General features: G+C 46.8%; 1 protein-coding gene across 1 annotated transcript; it reads right to left on the bottom strand.

Annotated features, from left to right (window-relative positions):
* Positions 1-368: 368 nt before the first annotated feature.
* Positions 369-5,806, bottom strand: ZNF706 (zinc finger protein 706). The gene is made up of 4 exons (XM_055705001.1): positions 5,660-5,806; positions 2,581-2,717; positions 1,298-1,405; positions 369-673 (listed from the first exon to the last, which is right to left on the bottom strand). Exons 2-3 carry the CDS (start codon positions 2,713-2,715, stop codon positions 1,310-1,312), a joined length of 231 nt encoding a protein of 76 aa, XP_055560976.1. The 5' UTR covers positions 2,716-2,717; positions 5,660-5,806; the 3' UTR covers positions 369-673; positions 1,298-1,309.
* Positions 5,807-22,148: the final 16,342 nt, after the last annotated feature.

Genomic DNA, 22,148 nt, shown 5'->3' with positions numbered 1-22,148 from the left:
ACATGATCCCTCACGGTAAAGGAATCCCATTGGAAATGGCTTGCAGTATTAGACTCCAATACACAGGACAAAAACGTAGAAGGAAGTCTCAGGATTCTCATGCAGCTTCTAGGGAGTCTGCTGCACCTTGAGCCAACAACTTGACCATTAGTGACCAGGCTCAAGCAGGCAGCACACAGAACAGTAAATCTGAGCAGCTTCCCTTTTCACTTAAGATTAATTTACTGTAATGTACATTACTTTCAGTGGAACGATACTGCTCGGGTTTTGGCAGGATGGGGAGAATTCCACTTTGTCTTTTTTATGATTTTATAAGGCAGATAATGCAGAAAGTTGAAACAGAACTTCTACAATGATTTAATCTGTGATATTGTAAAATCAAAGTACTACTTTATTAAATGAGTTATTTTACACAATATGAACATCAATATAATTACAATTGTAAAAAATTTTTTATAACAAGTATGGACTGATTTTTCAGGATTTCCAAATAGGGCACAACTGTACATTTACACAGAATTGTCTTTGCATGAAGCCCAAGAGGGAACAGCATAAAAATATGAATGTTTCTGTAGCCCCTTCATTTTTGCTGATCAACAGTTTTAGAAAAGCAGCTGCAGGTTTGTTATGTAAGGTCTGACAGTAGAAGAGTCAATAGGTGCCATGATTTCACCTATAAAAAACAAGAATAACTCAGTTAAGCTGAACCATTACACAATGCTGTTTACCTTTGTGTGAATGAAATACCTTAATACTGCTTTTCACCTTATTTCAGCCTTTTATTATAACCACTTCCAGTTACAGCCTAACAAGTGGCGACTGGAAAATCTCTTCCTATAGTTAACACAGAGGTTAAGTTTTGAATGCAGAAAAATCTGCATTCACTTGCATAGCTTCAGGAACAAAAAGGCTCAATTGCTGTAAACAGCTACTTCCATTACATGTTTTGTAGCAACAGACAGATTTAACTTATATGTATTCTGTTCAAAGCAAAACCTAACATTTCAAAGCAAGAACTAAATAATAAAGTATTCCTACAACTCTAAGGATGGCTATTTGAAATAACATTAATCCCTCTTAAAGAAAAGTCCAGGCACAGTGAAATGCCACAGCCATTTCACCTATGTAAGTATTAACTTGCTTCTCCTGTGTAACAGTTCAGGGGTGTAACTTTAACCTATAGTTAATTTTCATATTAAAGGAAAAGCAGCAAGTTTTAAGTCCCAGCTGTTGGTGGCAAAAAGCTGATTTGTAATACACCTTTCTCAGACAATCATTTAAAAATTAAGGTAATGACCTGTAGACAACTTTACGCCTGAACATCAGCCAATTCTGGAGGAAGTGGAGTCTTAGGATGCTTGCTTTCAAAGTGCTGTTTGAAGGTCTTGGGATCCGGCATTTGTGTCTGATTAAAGAGAGACATTTAACTTTATGCACAGTACAAGAGTTCAACACTACTACAAAACCTGTTCTCTGCTATGTTTTATTTTCATTTTCCTGAAGCAAACTGTCTACTCAGTGACAGAAGTACCATTAATTTAGCTGCAGAGTAAGACAGTAGTTAACCTCAGTTTTTCAGAGAGGTGCTTCTGAGCACCAGTATCATGCTCTTTTTGGCACGTTCCTCAAGGGTATTATTCTTGCTAGAAATTTCCCTGCAGATCTTACACTTCACAGGTTGGTTTGGTGGAAAACCTACCTCCTTACCATTTTCCTTTTCAACAGCTAAAAGACCAATGTTTACCCTTTTCAGAATCGAACCTTTAGGGAAGTTATTTCTTTAGTTTATCAATAAGCCAAAGAGTTGTGGTGTAGACTGATTCTCTACTTGGCACAAGCTATCTCAGACCACTGCTGCTACACAGTTGCAGGCATCAATTGGCCAAAGCGATTGCTGCTACAGCCTGATCCACAAGAAGAGGAGCTAGTTACAAGTATTTAAGTGAGCAGCCCTTAATTTGGAATCTTATTTAAAACATTCAAAGTGACAAATCTATTTTGGGACTGGCCATTTAAGTGAAAATGGCAAGTTTATCCTTCAGCTCCAAAACAAGCACATTCAGGAAAACCAGCCAAAAGGAAAGTATAATCTGATTAGTGCTCACATTTCTGTTCTCTTGTCAAGTAATTTATTCTAGTAGAAGGTACTGTGTATCAAATTTACACTAAAGCTTTGGGCACTACCGCATTTCCTCTCTACATCAACATTGATAACCAGTGACTCTAAGATTGACCAATTCAATCACAAAGAGAAGAAATATTTCTATTTGGAGATTAAACAGGAAGTGATCTCACACTTTTCACATCTTAAACATCATACTAACAGCACATGCAGACCCCTGCAATTCAAAAGGCAAGATAACTACCCAAACCAGATCTGTACATGACCTCTCAGATTTTGTCCTATCTCAATACAGAGAGTAATCTGTAAGAAGTCACATAACAGAAGCAAATGCTTATAGCAACAAGCTAAACAGCCCCTTAAGAAGTATTTTAGCTTCCACTAATCTTTTAAAAATTCTGCTCTAAGCTGGAAGACAGACGTGCCTACAATAGTATTTTGTCTTCAGTTCCTCTTACCCTACAGACAGTGCAGGTATATATCAAGGCAGCCTTGGCTGCAGCCTTCTGATCATGTCCTTGTTTCTTTTTTTGCTCAGCTTGCTTTTTGGCGTTTTTCTGCTGTGACTGAATCTTCTGCTGTCCACGAGCCATATCTACAAACAAAAAGAAGACATTTAGTCTACAAACATGAGAAACTACTGCTGCTAGCTGACTCAGAAGTCGTAACCATGAGCATGACGCAGTCACGAGCTCTGTCCATAAGGCCTACAACTCCTATAATTCATATACAACAGACATCTGTTCAAGCTCTTTACTATGTAAAGAGTGTGGTTTTAGTATAGTTCTTAAAATATGCATCAAAATTATCAGGCCATTCTAAGGTTTCTTCCTCTACAAAGCTTCATGGTCTACTTTTAGAAAGTGCTTTCAATAGTCAGAATAATTACAAGCTTCCTTTACAGTGCATAGAAATTTATTCTCTATTTCCACAGGTACAATAAAATCTAGTGTTTGTTTGGTTTGGGTTTTTTTTTAAAGCTTAAGACTCAACCTTTATTTCTGGGAACCTGAAACAGGTTCCAAGAAAGTCAAATCAAAGTATTAGTCAAGCTGGACTACTATCTTCTTGTGTATGCGCTTGTGAGCTGCTCTGGAGTTGGGAATGCCAAGAGCAATAGGTCACCCCTCTTTATTCAAGGCTATTTTTACAGGTGGCTGTTGTTTTTGAATTTCAGCCAACTTTACACACATACATACTTCTTAAAAAGTAGTAAAATCACCCTCACCAGAAGCCATTACTCCATATATAGACAAGAGCATAAAGGAAGCAAACACTATTGCTGTATGCCATTAGAAGGTCCACCAGAAGAAAAAGCGAGATACAAAAATCACATTTCAGGGAGCAGCAAAACAGCACATTTTACAACAGCCCACTAGGACACCCAATTCAGCTTGCACCCCACCCCCAGAGCAGTCACCAGGCAGGATTTGGGCGCACCAACAGAGCAGGCTTCAGAGTGTGGTTATATAACCCAGCAGCCCACTTGCTACTATTATCTTTCTCACAGTCCCTCACAGCCCACACACAATCCAGTTGTGCAGCTCTCACAGAAGCACAAGATTTACTATACAAGCACAGGACAGCTAGTGAAGTCCATTGTTTTCAGGACACCTAGCAAAGCCTAACGTTCGCAGGAGGCTGCCTGGTTAGTCATTGCCCTTCCACACAAGCTGGACATTTGCTGTTTGGTAGTCAGGAGACACGCTGTGTGACTACAACAGGTCTGTCATGCTGTCCTTTCCACAAGGGCAGACAGCCTTCTACTGCAAGGGGGTGAAAGGCCTATCCAAACAAAGACTGACCTCCAGTAAATATGCACGACAACCCCTTAAAACCATTATGAAAATGAAGTTTCTACAAAACATCAACATCTGGAAATTCAGCATTGCAAGACTTTCTTGACATGCAGCAAAGATGGCCCCAAGACCTGAAACACTCCCGCAGATTGAGAGGAACCTCTCAGGCCACAGTCCAGTTCTCTCACGGTATATAACACCACCATGTAATCCTTTACAGAAGTATTACACTACATCTTCAGTGTTCCCTCCTCTTTCCCCACCGGTTTCTCTAAAAGGGAATTTAAAATTCCATATGGCTAACAAAACTGAACACAAAAAAACCCACACATCATTAACAAGTGTAAAGAAATACATGTGGCGTTCAACAGTTAGTCTCTAAGATACAGCACTGAACATTAATAAGACTAAAAATACCAGCCTATGCTTCATTGTATGCTACGGTTACTCTGAAACACCCCAGTCAGGGCCTCACACTGTTTACGTACAGCATGGTTCAACATGAACACTAGATTCCCATTCAAAAAAAAAAGGAAAAAAAAGAAGAGATACTGCCAATAGCTTTGCATACACTAGAAGGAACTGCAGGTTTTATTCTGTTCTATTTTACCAGCATTACAATAATCCTCCAGAAGTCAGGGGGCTTCTAACAGAAAATACTCAGATATAATATTTTTTTTTTTCATAAAGTGTTTGCATATTACTATGTATTTTAGTCCCCTGATAAGAACTTCTTAAGTAGTACACTGCAACAGGCAACCACACTGAGCCTGTACGTATTTGGCAACTGCTAGTTTCAGTTAAACAAGAAAACATGAACAAAAACGTCTGCTTAAAAATACCAGCCTCCATGTGATGCCCAAGACCAAATATCTGAGAGTTTAAATACTGCAAATTACACCGAACACAGCTGAAAAACACAGAAGGAATACTCAATTACTGAAAAATTAAGCCTATTTGGACTAGCTATTCTAAGAAACTGAAAAAAATAATCCCAAAGTTCGTTTGAAAGAATGATTTCATCTAGGAGGCTAAATCTGTATTTTAGTTGCACAACACAGGTAAGTGTTGTTTTCCTCATCAGGCACACCCTCAGAGTGTGCAGCAAACCGGCCTGCCGTTCTGAAATCATACGTAGGAAGCCCAACACCACAGAAAAACGTGCTGCCAAATGCGAACAGCAACAGCACGGGCGTTAGAGGGGAGCGAGGCTGGAGCCAGCGGCCCGCTAACGCCTCACGCAGTATCATTTCCTTGTAAGTAACCGGAGCGGAGAGTTTCAAGTCCTAAAACGGGACACCGACAGCTGCTTCCGCTGTCACTTCCAGAAACAAACAGCAGCCTGAGGTGCCCGGGCGGCGGCGGGCTCGGCCCTGAGGGGCAGCAACGGGCCCCCGCCCGGCACCGCCGCGAGGGCGGCCTGAGGCGCGCAGGGCACCGGGAGGCCGCGGCTCCCGGCAGGGCCACGCGGGACGGGGGGCGGCCCGGCCGCGCCACGTGCCCTGGGGGAAGGCCCGAGGAAGGAAGCGGGCCCCGGCGGTGGAGCGCCGGCCGCGGGGAGCCGGCCCACCGCAGGCCGGGAGCAGAGCGCGCCGCGCTGCCGGGCCGCCCCCTTCCCCCCCGGGGCGGGCCTGCTCTGCCGCGCCACCGCCACCACCGGGCCCGCTCCCCCGCGCCCCCCGCCCCGCAGCCGGCGCGGCCGCCCCGCCGCGCGAAGGGGGCCGGCACCGCCGCTCACCCGGCCTGGGAGTCCGGCCTGGGCGGCCCTGGCGAGCGGGTGGAGAAGGCTCCGCGCGGCCCCGCAGCAGCCGCCGCCGCCTGCCCGAGAGGAGGAGGAGGAGGAGGGACGGCGGGTGCCGGCACTGCGCATGCGCGGCCCCGCCCCCGGCGCCCGCCCTGCCCGGCCCTGCTGGCGCGCGACCCAGCCCCGCCGGCCAATGGCGGCGCCCGCCTGTTACATAAGGCGGGGGGGGGAGGGGGCGCGGGGCCGTGCTGACCCCGCGCTGCAGCCCGGCCCGCCCCGCGCTGAGGGGAGCGGGGGCGGCCGCGGTTACGCCGTGTCCCCGCCGCGAAAGCGGTCTGCGCGGCTTCCCCCGGGTGGCTGGGGCAGCCGGGCCCGTGCTTGGCGGTCAGAGGAGAGGAAGCAAGGCCAGGCCAGGTCCGGGGATCTGGCTTCGGCCCTAAGGCGGCAGCGCTGGCCCTGGGGCAGGGGCGCGCTGGTGCGGGACCCCGGGCGGGCCGCAGCCCCACCAGCGCCCGGCGTTACGAGGGGCCCGGTGCGCGGGAACAGCCGGGCAGGGCGAGGCTGCGGTCACAGGTGGTTGGCGGTGGCTGCGGTACGGCCGGGGCGCGCAGCCTGGCTCCGACCGCTCGGCTCCCGAGGGCCGTTGCCCCGGCTGGGCCCGGGGTCGCTGATCGGTGATGGGCTCCGTGTGCCGCGGGCAGCGCTGTGCCGCAGCGCCGGTGGGACTGCGGTAGGCGCCTGCCCTCAGCCCGCCGCCGCTGTTCCCGGCAAGCCCCGCTCCCAGGCACATTCCTCTGCGCTTAGTGCAGGCGCAGCCTAAAAATAGTTGCTGTTCCTACTCAGTGGCATCCAGAAAAATGGCTCTGGAGAGGCTGTAGGGAAGGGGCTGGAGATGAGGCCAGGAAGGGATCCCGGGGAGGACGAAATCCTCCTGTTCAGGTGGCAGTTCGTGCGGAGGGGCCACGTGTAGGCTTGAAGGGTTAAAAGAACTGAAAGCAGAAGGAAAGAGCCTGAGAGGCGGAACTGGCTTCAAGTTGAAAATGTGCTGCATCTTGTTTTGGTGTTTAAGGCAGGACTGCAGAGGAAGTCGTTTACAGACTGTATTCAAAGCAGAAGTGATCTGAAAGGTATTAACTTGCATGAATAGAGATGGAGGCAGGCCTTGCTAAGAAGGATAAAGCAGCACTTTTTTTTTTTTTAATTGACATTTTCATACATCCCAAAGGAAGACTGAATGTCTGCGCCTTCTCAGTTGATAGACCCATTAGGAAGAGGAGAAATAGCAGCAGCATCTCTGCTCAGAGGTGATGTTCTGCCACTCTTTGAGCAGCTGTAGTTTTAAAATAAGCCTTGAGTCTTGAAGAGTTCTGTGTCTGGGGCAAACCAGCAAACATGATATGCTTGCTAGTGGAATTACTAGGTGTGGGCTTGGCATTCTACAGGCTGGATGACTATAATGTTCCCTTCCAATCTGAGTGAGAGGAAAAAGAGGAAGGAAAAAAAAACCCCACACACACATACACACCCCCCAAAAAAAATCCCTAAAGCAGTACGCTAAATGTTTTGGGCCATCATTATGAGCCATGCCCAGAGCATGACAGCAGTTACAGGGGAGCTGTGTAGCAGATTTCTGACACTTAAGTCACTGGAAGTAGGTCTGGATGTGTCAACATCTAAGACAGTCAAACATAAGCCTATGATAAAAAATGAAGTTCCTAACATTTTCCTAAAAAAATTGTGTTCCTGATATTCCTGTTTGTAATGATGTCTTTATGTTAAACTGACAGGACTAAAAATGCTTATACCTAGACAGTGCAATTCACACTGCATTAAAGTGACCTTGTCAGCAGGTTCTGAACTCTACGGAAACAGGCAACTATAAAAAACACTGAAAGTGTGCATGTGCTTGTGGGGCAGTGAGGAGAGGTGGACATTTTGGGTTCTGTGCTTGGAAGCAGGTGGTTTTCAGAATGAGGTTTCGCTTTGATTGGAGAGAAGATTGCAAAGTGAAAAAAGCCTCTTTCCTGGCTGATGCTATTCTAGGAGGACTGTTGGCTTCAGATGTCGAACTGGAGATGGCTTTCAAGAGTTGTGTCCCCATACTGTGACACTGCTACGCACCTGGCTGGACAACATTGTCAAATAAAACAGATCACATGCCGCACACTGAGCTCTGGCTGGTCTCCAAACCTTTTTCTGCTTTTGAGAGAACAAGATCTCCTTGCAGGACAGGGAACTGCGGTCTTCCCTCTGGCTGCTCTGTCTTTTGTCCCTTTGGGCTGTAGGTCCTGGTCATAACATCAGTCCCTGTATTGCCCAAATCATGGCTCTGCAATTTAGATGCTTCCAAAGGGACCGCTGGGGAAAAAAAATCAAACAAACAAACATGAAAGAAAGAAAAGTCCCCATAGCTGAGATTTCTGCTATGAAAATAGTAAGGAAAATTTCCCATTCACTTCAAATGATTTTTTAAAATTTATTCACTGTATGAAACTTATCACATCAAAGTGGGTATTTCCATGCACGTGCACGGGTTAGCAGAGGGACAAAGGGTAGATATGGTGAGCTGGTAGAGAGGCAAGGCTGGTCTGTGTGCTGGATGCTTTGCATAGCTCTGACAAAATGAACCCGTCGTAATTGCAGTTTATCTGGCTTACAGACTTCCCCTGCTTTGTGTTGCTCCCGTATGAGGTGAAGCAAGCCAGAGTACGTGAATGAAAGTAGAAGTTAAAATGAAAAATAAATGCAAGCTTTAGACTGAAACATATCTTGAAATTGCTAGAATTGTACTGCAGTGTTTTTCTGCGTGCTTCTTGTTTACTTATTGTTTTCTAGTTTAAAACCAACTCATAAACTCCACAGATATTGCAGAGTGTTCTGCATCAAAATAGAATGAAAACCAAGAATACCTCTCAGTAGTTAAGGGTAGACCAAATGCAAGGAGTTCATTATTATCCCCAAGCCAAGACTTAGAAAAATGTTTCAATGGTTACAAATAACTGAAATCTTTAGCAGCATCATACACAAAGAAAACACAGCTCTGTATGAGTGTGGATAAGGCATCTGAGCTCTTACGGAGCCCCTAAAAGTAGTCCAAATTAAAAAAACAACAACACCAAAACACCACATTATTATCTTCCCACGTTGAGACAATTGATGAGGAAACAAGGGTCCAATTCAAGCTTAAGCATGGATGTGGTGACCAACATGATCAGAAAAAGCAAAATACCAATTTACTCAGGAAGAAAGCAGCAAAGGAAACTGGAAGGAGCAATGCTGTAAGGCAGGATTATTTGTTCGTTTGTTGTTTTGGGATTTTCTAACAGTCTTGGGTGTTCATTTTTCTCATGCTTATTTCCCATCTCTTTGGATTCCAGCTCCACATCATTTCCTGTGCCTGCACAGAGGTACAGTTTCTGTCATTAGATATAACATACGTGTTCTGTGTGACAGCGACTCGTTGGCACTTGAATTCTGGTGTCCCCAGCACGACTGCCTGCTGCGGACCTGCTGACATTTAAACACGTATTATTAAACCCATTTTGAAAGCAGTTCTGAGGTGCAGAGCAAGTTTGCTCACAGCAGCATAGGTGGGGCTGCGCTTCCCTTCTGAATCAACTCCTGTGCATCCGCCAGGTCCTCCCACTGCTGTTCCCTACCACGCTTACTGCCTGTGTCTTTTTCCTTATCATTTGCTTGTGTGCTCGCTATTGATCCGGTGTTCTCATCAATCAAGCATCATCTCACTGGCTAAATGCTGGTGCGTCTTGAGTGCTGCCCTTTGCTACCTGCGGGGAGTACACGTGCTGGTACTGTGTGCTTGCCTATCGAGTGATGTTATTCAGTGCCCCACCACGACCCCTTGGCATGTCTGAACAAGTCAAGGAAAGGGAAGGGGATGCGCCCTGGGCCCACAAGTGGTGGAGGTCTTCTCCCTAGATTTCATGGATGCAGACCAACATTGACAAGAACGCAGAACTGCAGAGAGATTGGCTCTGCAGTCGAAGGTCGTAAGACACGGACTTTGAAACCAATATCCTTTGAAAGGATATTCAAAGCTGATGCGATGGTAGATCAGAGTCAGTATTGCTGAATTTCAGCAACAAGATGACATGGTTGCAGGCAGAACCTCAGACAGGCTGGAATCCTCTGCAGTTAGCATTGTTTGATATAAAACATCATGCAGCAGTACTTAATCTAGCTCGGGGGCCTGACAAGGTAACATTTTGCTCATTTACCCTTTCTCTGCGTTAGCATACCATTCTTTTTCCTGTAAAGGCATTTTTCACAACCACAGCTCCAGCTCTCATATATCCAGTTCATGCCTCCCTGACACAACATTAACTCCTGTCCCTCCACTGACCCTAATTGCTGTGTGCTACTTTTCCGCAGCTGGAATGCTGGCACTTCATGGGTTTGCCTGGTATTGCTGTTGTGGCAAATACAAAAACCAGTGAGATCTTAAATCATGTATTTAGTTCACAGATTAAATAGATTCTTAGCTCTGCTCTGGTATGAGATGATACCAAATCACAATACATATATACTGCAGAATGAAATATTTTAAGGCACATGACGGTATGCCTCTTTCTGCATGTTACTGTAGAGCTAGGTATTTTGTAGTGTGCAGTATGCTGATCTGCAAGGTTTAGAAATGGGAAAAAAGGGAAAAAAAGAAGAGGAAAAAAAAAAAAAAAAAAAAAGGAGAAGGAAAGCCAAAGACTCTGCTCTGTTTTGGAAGGAAGATGGCACAGCAATGCAGCTCTCTTGGCAGGGCACCGCAGGCTTGCGATAACCTTCCACTTCCACTGGAGCTTTGAAGGACCAGCCCCTTTAGCAGCAATGCAGGTCTTTTCCTGGTTTGCCTGCTGCCTTTCTGAACAGTTTCTTTGTTTCAGGGACATCTGATAGGGTCGACACCTGATGGGTCACATCCTCTGGAACAAGGACAACCTCAGGTGATGTCCACCATATTGCCAGCCTCCCTCTGCTGCTCACTGTACTCATGCTCCCATCAGTAGACTTCAGAAACACATAAACAAGAGGGACATTACCCTTACTAGCAAGACAGTCCCCCCTCTTCTTCCACACCCCCAGTAAGCTGGCAGCCTGCCAGGTGCCCATGCATTTGTTAACCTTTTCCAAATGTTGATACAACAGTCACTTATATCTCACCCCTACCACAGTCTCAGGATCCTGTGCAACAAGGTAGCCTATGGAAATACTTTTGTCACCAAATCTTAAATTAGGACAAACCCAGGGAAGAGTGTCCCAAAGGTGATGGTAGATTGTGGTGTTGTGTTGTTTTGCTTTTCTGGCATAGACACTACAACTAACAGTCCCTTCTCTCTTTTTTTTTTTTTCTCCCATAGCACCTGACCCTTTGCAGCAAGCATGGATGGAGCTGCTTCATTGAACATTCCTCTCCCTTGGAAGGGCAAAAAAATGTTCAAGGGAGGATGTGACATGGAGCTGCCCACATCCTCTGAGAGGCGAAGAGAGGGCTTGAGGAAAAGGCTCATGAGGAATGACAGAGAGGGAGGCAGTGAGGAGCTCAGAGATGCAGTTCCTCGAAGGTTGGCAAGGCATATGCATCTCCTGGGGAGCATGGGCAAAGATTGTCTTCTGACCTCTAAGTATTTTGCAGTCTCTCCTCTTGTAAATCCATTTTGTTGGATATGACTTTTGCTAAAAACAACAAGGTGCAAATGCCTTTCTCAGCATGTCGCAACTTTTTTGACCAACCCACACAGACAAACTGGAGACCTTGAGAACACACGCTTCCGTTCTATATAAACAGTTTAAAATAGATTTTAGCTTTGCACAGCATTACGTACAGTTACTGTTTTTAAATGCACACCAATTAATCTGATGTGTTTATTTGCTTTTTGTGTGTGCCCTCGATTCATGCTTTTAAATCTTATACATGTTTAAGTTCCTGCCTTATGAAAACCAATATATCTGTACATTTTTAATTAATTCAGAATACCCAGATTTCCCTCCTTCCCACCAATATAGCTAAATATATATGAAGCAAGAAAAACAATCCTCACGCTGTGTTGTGTGCATATTAAAAGCTGTGCAGCACTTGTGATTAAAACCTCTCACAAACAGGGCAACATTGTTGACAACTTGCCTCTAGCCTCCAGGAGGGCAATACATCCCTCAGTCTGTGCTTCTGAGTGGCTGCACATCCCAGAGATGCCTCTGTACTGAGGTGGCTCAAAGCATCCACCAGCTCTGCCTGCTTCCTTCTTCAGCCCATCTGTAAGACTCCACCCTCATACCAGCAAGTATTTTAGTAGCTGCTTGTTGTACCTTGTGGAAGGGGCGGTTACTTCTCATCCACAGCCAGCATCTCCATCTATCTTTCAGCCATCCACATGCAGATTTCATTGCCATTCTAGAGTTGCTAAGGGCAGGGTGGGAAGCTCTTTCTGCTGTCCAAATAGCATGTAAAATCTTACTGGGCAAGGAAGTGAAGGCCAAGGGTGCATCCCAGAATGACACATCCCCTAATGAGCACAGAAAGTCGCTACACAGGAAAGGGCTCTGCAGCTGCAGGATGTTCCCCATGGAAGGAAAGCAACCTTGGACCAAAAGTGCCACACACACACTGCTGATTTTCCCAGGTCTGCCGTCCTGGCTCAGCCCCAGCAGTCTGCCGCTTCAGGAAGAGATCAGCAAGAAACATCTGCTGGATTTCAACTTTTTCCTTTTCAGATGCCCCGTTATACTCACACTGAAGACACTGCATGACTTAAAGGCAGGAATCCAAAGACCCTGCTGCAAACTGAGCTGCAGGGGTTGCTCTGATCGCCTGTTTTTCCTGCCAGCTGCTGACAGCACTTTGAACATAGTAAGGTCTAGCTCACAAACACTGGTGGATAAATAGGACCTGGCAAGAGAAATCAGGGGAATGATTTGGTTGCACCAGGCAACTAGATCCCATTGTTTTCTGCAAAAGATCCAAGACTGCTGCAGCAAAGCAATAAGCTATAGGATGTGGGAGCAGAACAGAAAACTCATTCCTGGAAGCAGCCAGCAATGCCAAAAGATGGCAGCTATATGGAGGTAACATTACTTGTGGGGCAGTGAGGTAGAACGTATGTGCTGATTGTCCGAATTGCTGCAGCTGAGTTACTGTGGATGTATGAAGCCCACAGTCACATCTCAGTAGGTGCTCATAAGTTTACTCTTAAGACAGGCTGCCACGGTATGGAGGAATGGAAATCCCTTTTCCTGCTACATGGCTGGTGTCTGAGCAGCACAAGCAGAGGCCTGCTTTTTCACTCTGTCCTTTAGCCTGGCTTTTCCTTGGAAACAGCAGGAGAAAACCAAGGAGGATGAATTATGCTTCTGTGAAAACACTCAGTGCACATCTCTAATCAGGCAAGACAGAATAACACTTAAAGGAGAGTCCCAGAGCTGAAAAGAAATGAGCTGGTTGTGAGGTGACTTCAGATACAGACTTTGTACATTAGTATTTACTAGGTTAGAAAAATTTAAAGCAGTCATTTGAACGACATGATTAAAAAAAAAAATTACTCATTTTAATCTGACTGCTGGTCTGTAAAACTAATTTGAAAAATTGTGCTTTTGCAACTTCGCTAAAAAATTGTAATGAAGTGAAGTGGAAATGCCTGGTGCTGGAGAGTTGCATGTCTGTCCCAGTGGGGAAGTGTCTTTTACAATGCTTCCATGAGCAAAAAGACCAGGTTAGAAAACTGTATTTGGTTTGCGTGGCAAGGTTGTGGTAGCCGGTGGGGATGCTGTGGTGGCTTCTGTGAGAAGCTTCCCCCATGTCCAACAGAGCCAGTTCCAGCTGGCTCCAAGATGGACTTGCTGCTGGCCAAGGCCGAGCCAGTCAGTGACAGTGTAGTACCTCTAGGATTACATAATTAAGAAGGGAAAGAAAAAACCACCTGCACAGCAGCAATTGCAGCAGGAGAGAGGAGTGAGAATATGTGAGGGCAGCAGCCCCGCAGCCCCCCAGGCCAGTGCAGGAGGGGCAGGGGGTGCCCCAGTCACCGGAGCAGAGATTCTCCCCCAGCCCGTGGTGCAGCCCCCGGTGCGGCAGGCTGGTGACACAGGGAGGTCCATGCTGGAGCAGATCCCCACGTGCAGCCCGTGCAGGACCCCACGCCGGAGCAGGTGGGTGCCCGAAGGCGGCTGTGAGCCCATGGGCAGCCCACGCTGGAGCAGCTCCTGGCAGGACCTGTGGCCCCATGGCGAGGAGCCCGGGCTGGGGCAGGGCTGCTGGCCGGGCTGTGACCCCGCGGGGACCCACGCTGGAGCCGGCTGTGCCTGAGGGGCTGCGCCCGTGGGGGGACCCAGCTGGGGCAGTTCGTGAAGAACTGCGGCCCAAGGGAAGGACTCGCATTGGGGAAGGCCATGGAGAGCTGTGTCCGTGGGAGGGACCCAGGCGGGAGCAGGGCAGGGTGTGAGGAGCCTCCCCCTGAGGAGGAAGGAGCAGCAGAGGCAGCCCCATTCCCACAGCCCATTCCCACAGCCCCATTCCCCGTCCCTCTCTGCTGCTGAGTCGGGGGGGAAGGTAGAGAAAATCAGGAGTGAAGTTTAGCCTGGGAAGAAGGGAGGAGTGTGGTGTGGAAGTGTTTTAAGATTTAGGGGGTTTATTTTCTTATTATCCTACTCTGATTTGATTGGTTATAAATTAAATTAATTTCCCCAAGATGAGTCTGCTTTGCCCATGACGGTAATTGCTGAGCGATCTCCCTGCCCTTACCTTGACCCACGAGCTTTTCAATGTATTTTCCCTCCCCTGTCCAGCAGAGGAGGGGAGTGACAGAGCGGTTTGGTGGGCACCTGGCATCCAGCCGGGGTCAACCCACCACAGAAAACAGAGATCTGATGCTGTCCATGTTTAGATAGGTATGGAGCTTTCAAGACCTGCCTGCTGCACTCTCTCCCCATCCCCACACCAAGACTGCAACCCCTTACCATCCTGCACCTGAGCCTTCCTTCTTCCACATCTCCAGTGTACCCTTCTCCAAACCATCTGTCCCAGGCTCTTCCTGGCACTGTCCCCTGTGTCCCGGCATCCACAGTAACTCCAGCTGTGCAAAGCTCAAAACAAAGGCTGCCAGCCCAGCCTGAGCCCTTGCACGCTTTGTCTGTTCCCTGTTTAAAAATATGCACCTTTAAGCAAGATAAATTTAGACTGGAAATGATCTCCCAGGCTTGTTGCTTCTATACTTCTCTCTGATACTGTAAAGAGTTCTTTGGTGAGCGAATCTTTTCCTCAGATACTTAAAATCGGGATCAGACTCTTCTTTTTACCTTTCTCTTTGATAAACCAAAGAGCTTGAGGTAGTACTGAATAGTGCTTTGGTAAGAACAGGTCCTTGTGGGACCAAGACCAGTAAAAAATCTGGCACTGAGGATGGCTTCCCATTTACAATAATTTTTTGAAATTTTGTGTAGTCAGATCCCAGTCTGTTCCCGTGGTTTCCATTAGTCTGTATAAACAGGACACCTGTATTTTTCTCTTGGTTTCCTAACGCTGTGCTGTGGCCGTGCAGAACTTGGATGGACATACACTGCAGACTCAGCCTGCCCTACCAAGTGACCAGGTCCAGGTCTCACCGGTGTCCAGCACTGCTGTTGGAGCCACTGTCCTGACTGCTTTTCTGGGTGCCCAGAAGTCCTGAGGATCTTCCCCAGATCTTTCTCTGGATGTCCCTTCCCAAACGCCAGGCAAAGTTGCCACAAAGAAAACAGCAAAGCCTGATGCTTGCTAACCCCTGTGGATCCCCTGACACCGCTGTTGACCTGGAAGCCTCCAGCAGTACCCAGATGCAACTGTGTGCATAAAACTGACTGATGGAAGGGCTCAGACAGATGTAGCTGCTTTGAAGCTCAAATCACATCCTCTTCATCTCTCTAACCCTGCAGCCCTGTGCCAGCACAGAGCCTTGCTAACTCTCCTCGTGGGCACTGCAGCTTCACTGCAGCTTCTAACGACTAATTAGGCCTGGGTCAGGAAACGACCTTTGTGCTCTACGTGGCTGTGGCTCTAGAGCCTGTGTCTCTCCTTGCTCAGGGAGGCACTGCGGAGGGCGAGGTGCTTGGGCAAACAGTGATGATAAGGGAAAGAATGTATGGTTATGCTAGCTCAGCACTGGAGGTGGCTTTTTACCACACCCGCCTGCAAAGAAGGAAGAAATGTTTGTCTTGGGAAAGAGGAGGAGATGCTAGGAACCACCCTTGTATTTAGCACAGCCCAGGCAAGAGAAAAGGCTTTGACCAAGTCTCTGTGAATTTGTTCCAGGCTATGGGGGAGAATTATATGACAACGCTGAAAAATCAGTGAAGGGCACAGTTGGCACTGTTCACCTCTGTTCATGATCCTGTGGAGTGCACCAGCTTCAGATGCTAGATCCACTGCCCTCAGCTGTCCTGTGATGGGGTGTCTACATTCTTAAATCTCAGAGGTGGCGTTAGATGTGGCTGCGCTCTCTCTGGGACATGCTGCACAACACGAAGACCCTGAGACATCAGCATCCTGCCCTGGACAAAGGCACTGTGGCTATGGAAACCTGCGATCACTTCAGCCAACAACTTTCTCAATGAAAAACATTTGGGTTTAGCCGCTGGGAGAAAGCATGATGGTGAGAGGATATTAAACTGGCAGGCATCCTTGCATGTTGTGTCTCATCTAACCTTAGTGAATCCTGAAGTTTTAGGTGGGATTGACATGGAGCAGAAATGATGAACCAACTTGTTCACACAGCAGAAAGCCTGGTTGCTCCTGAGTGCCTGCAGCACTTATGCTGTTGGTGGTGAGGGACACAGAAGATTGTAGCATCAAGGTTACTTGCCCTGGCACAGTCTGTTAATGGCCCTTCTGACCAAGTGTCAGGTGGCGTCTAGGAAAGGCCTCAAGATCCTGTTACTCAGACCCCAAGGGGGAAACAGCTGTTTCATTGTGCTGCGACAGAAAGACCATGGCGATGATATCCAGGAACAATGCCGGCAGTAATCCTCAAAAAGTATCCAATATCCATTCTTCAAAGAAAAGACTGAGTCCAGGCTGGACGTCCTGGTGTTAATGAACACGTTCCAGCCAGCTATGAAAGCCTCTACCAGAGACATGGCAGAGCCTAGAGAAGTTAAACCCTGAACCCTTAGGGGTAGCTGCCCTCCAGTAACATCTCCACTGCTGCCCTTCAGGCACTGGCTTGGAACGGGGCTAACAGCAATTGCATGGCACACATCACAGCGGAGCCTCAGCCAGCCCGAGTCTGAGTAAGGACAGAAGTAGTAAGACAGATAATGTTAGCTGTGAATAACTTTATTCTTTAACACATAAGGAAGGTGGGACTAAGAATTTCTGAACTTTGATTTGCTTATGAGGCATCCTAAGAGATAATCCTGTGTAATACTGTGGGCTGCATTGCTCACTGGCACTGACGTACGCAGGTCCATTAGTGTTAGGTGCACAGCACATGCTCAGACAACAGCTGTGCTTGGCCTCCTCTCTGGTTCTGCTCTCTATTTAATGAAGTTTTATGATATAGATATGTCTATATGATATAGAGATGAAGTCTTACAATACAAAAATACCGGGAGAAATCCCGCTCACGTCTGCTGGTTTGAATGTTGCTGCCTGTGTATGACTTTCTCTAGAAGGCCCACAAGTGAATTTGAAAGAGGTGCAGTTGTTAATTTGCAGCTTGCATGTGGTATGAGAATGCGGTACCCAGCCCCGAGCTCCTTATCTGCAGGACGTGTCGCAGCTCTCAACAGCTGATCGCTGCGTTTTCCTGCCAACTTCTCTTCATGGTCTGTTAGCTGCTGTTTGGGAGATCAGACTTGCTCCTTGGCATCTATTCAAGCTATAGAGTCCAATTTATGTCTAGCACAACATCCGCTGGCGTTGTCTCTGCAGTGTGTTGGCCCAGTCTGTGCAAGCTCACTAACTCAGAAGTAGCTCTGATTTCTTTTCTGTTGTCAACACACAGAGGCAGCAATTAAGATAATGACTGTGTTTTTAAGGGCTTTCTCTTCAGGAGGAGCACAGCACCCTGCAATCAGTCCCCAGCACTCTCTCCACTTTGGGGGAGCCTTTATGAGAGCAGGGGGTACTTCTGCCACAGAAATAGAAGAGCTCAGCTGAATGCAGGTCTCCCGACTACACCAAGCCTCAAATTTTGCCTGGCTTTATATTCTTTCCCTTTACTTTATCTTAACCTTTCTGTTCCATACACAATGTTATCAGAGCTACTTGGGCTTTACTGGCACGTCTCCTACATTAGTAGTTACATTTCGTTGACAGGACCAGACTGGTTGAGGTAAATTGGCTTACTCAGAGTGCAGTCAGTGACATGCACACAGTTGGTCTGACCATGTATTCTTCTGGAGCATTTTCCCATGGAAAGGAGGCTTATGCAACCATTCAGTCTGTCCCACTAGCAATTTTGGGCCCATTGACTGATTTCAGTCAAAATCGGAGGGAACAGTTAATCAGCAGAGGCAGCCATCCGTGCACAGAGCATCCTCCCCGGGCCCTGCAAGCTGCACTGCGAGTTTGGCTCAGATACTGCAGAATCTACATGCAAGAGATGCTGCATCCCACCTGCACAAATTTTGGTGGGAGTTTGTGTCTTGCTGGATGCCAGAGAATCCAGCTATAAATCCGTGGGAAAACAGATTTCTTAGCTGTGCTTCTTTTTAACTTTTTACAGTGAGGCTTTTTATTAGAACTAAGAGCACAGGCACTAAATCCAAAGAAACTCTCAGGTGCAAATGACCTTACAGGCATCTTTTTGCTGAGGATACCTGCATTACCCAAAAACAGCAGCACGAGGGAAACAAATGAAGATCATCAGCAAATGATGGCACTGTTAATTACACAGCGGTATATAAGTGTACTAAGCTCTGTAGTGATAGAAAAACTCCAGGCTGGCCCCACTAGGAAGGACTTACAGTTTCCAGAGGCAGAACAACCTAAGCCGGTACCCAAAGGGCACCAGAGCAGGAACATTTCCCAGTGCTGGGTGCTTCATGCTTGTGCTAGATTTGCGAGAAGCACTGCAGGTTCCTGAGGTGGTGCCAGCCTGCTGATGGGGGAGCTTTATGGAGATTTAAGTTAATGAAGGGAATGTAGAGCAGAAATAACACAACAGCCTTGTAGCAAAAGGGACCCCTTCCTCTAGTGCTTTCTGCAGATTGTGTGAATAGGGCTGGCATTGCAGGGTGAGCCAGTGAGCACCAGGCAGCACGGGCCTGGCTTCCAGGTAGTCCAGAGCAGAGGCAGCTCAGCCAGCCAGCAAAACTCCTCAAGTAATGGCCAGCGAGCCTAGTGCGTCAGAGCAGTGGTGGCAAAAAAGGTACGTAGTCCAAGGGCAGTCCAATTAAGATCTACTAGAAAGATAGTCTAAGCCATATTTCCCACTTTTATCTGGGAAAAACAACATGTGACCCCAGCCCAGCAGCAACACGTACAGGAGCGAGGGACAGACTGAATAAAACTGGGTTTTCTCAGACTTTGTGCTCTGTGGTTGGGTGCAGCAGTGTGAGCTCTGATGACAGCCTTCCCTTTGGGGCACGCACAAGGTCGCACAGGAAGCAGACACAGAGAAGGTCTTTTGCGGGGGTTCTTTGCTGTCTGAGATGTGATGAGGTCATGTTGACCTCCCTCCCGCTGCTAACTGGGGGAATTAAGCAGATTTTTCTTCTGTTTTCTGTGTTCTTTTTCCAAGAAACCAATAGTAAAGCCATATTACTGAGCTATCCCACTGGGCAGAGTAGTATCTCACAGCTGCGGTTTAAGTCCTTTGCAATATAGGATAAGACGGGGTGCTTGTATGAGCTGCTTTTCCTTCAGCAGGTAACCCCAACTGAGGCAGGACACACTGGGATTCCAGCAAAGGGACACTTGGGAGCTTAACAAATATATATAGGACACTTTTTCTACTCACAGTTCTGCCTGGAAGCAGACCCCCAAGTACACGACTATAGGGGATGCCATTCAGTAATGGTACCACCGTGTCTTCTCTGAAGAGGAGAGTGCTACGGTCCATGAGGGTAAGGAAATTCCCCAGAAGCTTCACCAGGACCCAGATTTCTTGGAGCTCGGGAGGATGATTGCTGATTCCTGAATATGTATTGCTTTCCTTCAGGATTTTAATGTGTGTTAGGCTGAAGAGCTGAACAAGCTCAATTTTTTTAACTAATTACCATCAGATATAGATCTGGTCAATAAACAAGTCGATAAACATACAGGCCAGGTGGGCTCGCTAGGGAGCTGATTTGATAAAGTGCCAATTTATATTGCAGCAGAGCTGTTTGTGGGCATCTTCTTGGCAGTCATCGCTTCACAGGGAGGCATAAAATAATTCCTGCCCATTCCTGTTGTTTGCCTTACCTTTTCTAAATACATGGTGCTAAAAGGGAGCCAAGACATACAATTTTTCTGCGCTTCTCTTGATTGTTTTTAGTGTCTATAAATAATCCTCTTAATAGATTATCCTCTTCTCCTCAGGAAAGTTTTGACATGAAAGTTAAACATGCTTCTGTTCTGCAATTGGTTTTTCTTTTGCCTGCCTTTTCAAAATTCAAAATACCAGCGATAAGGAGATGCACAGCCTGAGCGGGCTGAGCCCGCAGTGACACCCGCTTCCTTCTGCCACCTCGCGGGCTGCAGCTACAGTACACGGAGCACGGATGGCTTTTCTAGTATGACATACGTTGTTTCCCCATCATATGTAATGAAAGATCCCATGATAACAGGAAACATTACGCATCGCCACTGCTGGGCATGTCCTGACACTTCCAAAAGGAGTTTCCCCTCCCTGCATCAGAGCTGTCGTAACCAGAGACACCTCTCAGAGCAGTGATGACATCTTAAATGGTTTAACCTTGTTATTGCAGCATAAGGTGACTCACCTCTGTTATTACTGGTTTTGTTTGTTTGTTTGTTTGTTTGTTTGTGTAAATTTGTTGTATGTCAGGCCTGCAAAGAGAACACTACTGTTGTCTTCTGGGATACCAAGCAAAAGCCTGTACCTGAAAGTTTTTGGTTACCATCCCCTTCACCCCAAGAAGGCTGCCATGGAACTGTCTTCTTTTTAGAGAAAATTTTACCTCTCAGTCTAAAGCAGAGATGCTTACTAAGTACTAAAAGCACTGCTGGAGGAAGAGATGTCAGCTTCCCTCTGCACAGTGCCTGTAAGTTCTGGAACTCAGCCCTAAACCTCCTCAGCTGGCTCAGACATGATCTTGGCCGCTGCCCTTGTGGACCAACTTCTGATATCACATGACCCTCCACTTTCGAAAGGAAGGATGAAATGCCACTGTGAGAAAGGCTGTAGTCATACATGGACAGAAGAGAGGAATAGGGAAGGAGAGACAGGATTAGGCACCTTGTCCCAGGTAGCATTTCCCGAGGCAAGGAAAGAGCACCTGCTTGCAGCTAGCTAGAGTCCACAAACCTGCCACCACCTGAGCTGAGCTAAACCTGAGCAATATGAGAGAAGGGATGGTGCATGGGTTATATGACTAAAAGCAGACTCTAAAGCAGACCTCTTCAGAAGAAAAATTTTGTTTCTCTGCATTAAATGCATAGGCTTTGGCACTAGCTGTCATAGGTTAGAGATGTTCAAAGTGATACGGCTCAAGGAAATGTTGCTGATAGTATAGAACGACAAAAGATAGTTAGGGCAAGCATTTTAAAAAGAGTTTTTTTTCCAGGATCGAAGCAGTTTTCAGCAGGAAAATGTGGACTGTCATAACCTGACGCTCACCCAGTGAGACTGCAACTGTGCAGCAATGCGTAGTCCTGCACTGGGAGGACAACAGGTTGATACAGAGAGACAAAGAGCTCTCCCCTTCCTGCGATGCTGGGAGAGGGCTGGCTGCTGTTCCCTTTCCTTGTTCTTTAGGTAACGGAGAAGTTTTGAATCATTTGGGCATAGACAACCGATAAACAACTATGTTATGTCAAAGTAAATGTTAAAAATTAAGCTCTGAAAAGCTAAGTTGGGCACATTCTTTGGGTTTGCTTCCACCAAGTTATCTCAAACCAAGATACAGAAGTTGAGTATTTTTTCCTTCTGAATAACCACGGTTGTAGCACTGGCCTGGGAGGGACACTCACCTCTTAAATGTAGCAAGTCTGTAAGAGGCCTGCAGCTACATTTAAGAATGTTTTCTCCTGCCCACAGTCATCTATGTATGTTTGATGAATTGTAGCTGCTCCAGTAGCTTCAGACTGTGCTGGGAAGAGCCATGAATCAGACTTGACGAGTGAGCCCCAATGTTCTGATTATTATATGATCATTTATATTTATATATTCATGGGCCATGCTAAAAACATTACTGTGCAGAGTAACTTTCTGGTGAAGAATTTGTTAAAATGTTACAACACATTAGACATATGACTATTCCTCCCTTTACAGCAGTGACTATATAAAGCTCAGAGAACACACATAATCCTGACTTCAGAAACACATCCCAGTGC

The sequence above is a fragment of the Falco cherrug genome, chromosome 3 (assembly GCF_023634085.1).
Source record: "Falco cherrug isolate bFalChe1 chromosome 3, bFalChe1.pri, whole genome shotgun sequence".
Taxonomy (NCBI): domain Eukaryota; kingdom Metazoa; phylum Chordata; class Aves; order Falconiformes; family Falconidae; genus Falco; species Falco cherrug.
Note: the sequence above shows the minus strand (reverse complement) of the source record. Positions and strands in the feature narration are given on the sequence as shown.

What these genes read in the sequence shown, in the direction of transcription:
- ZNF706 (XM_055705001.1), bottom strand. Translation starts at nt 2,715, where the DNA reads ATGGCTCGTGGACAGCAGAAGATTCAGTCACAGCAGAAAAACGCCAAA. An exon ending in ATACCTGCACTGTCTGTAGG is followed by an intron (nt 1,406 to 2,580) that starts GTAAGAGGAACT and finishes CTCTTTAATCAG; the next exon opens with ACACAAATGCCGGATCCCAA.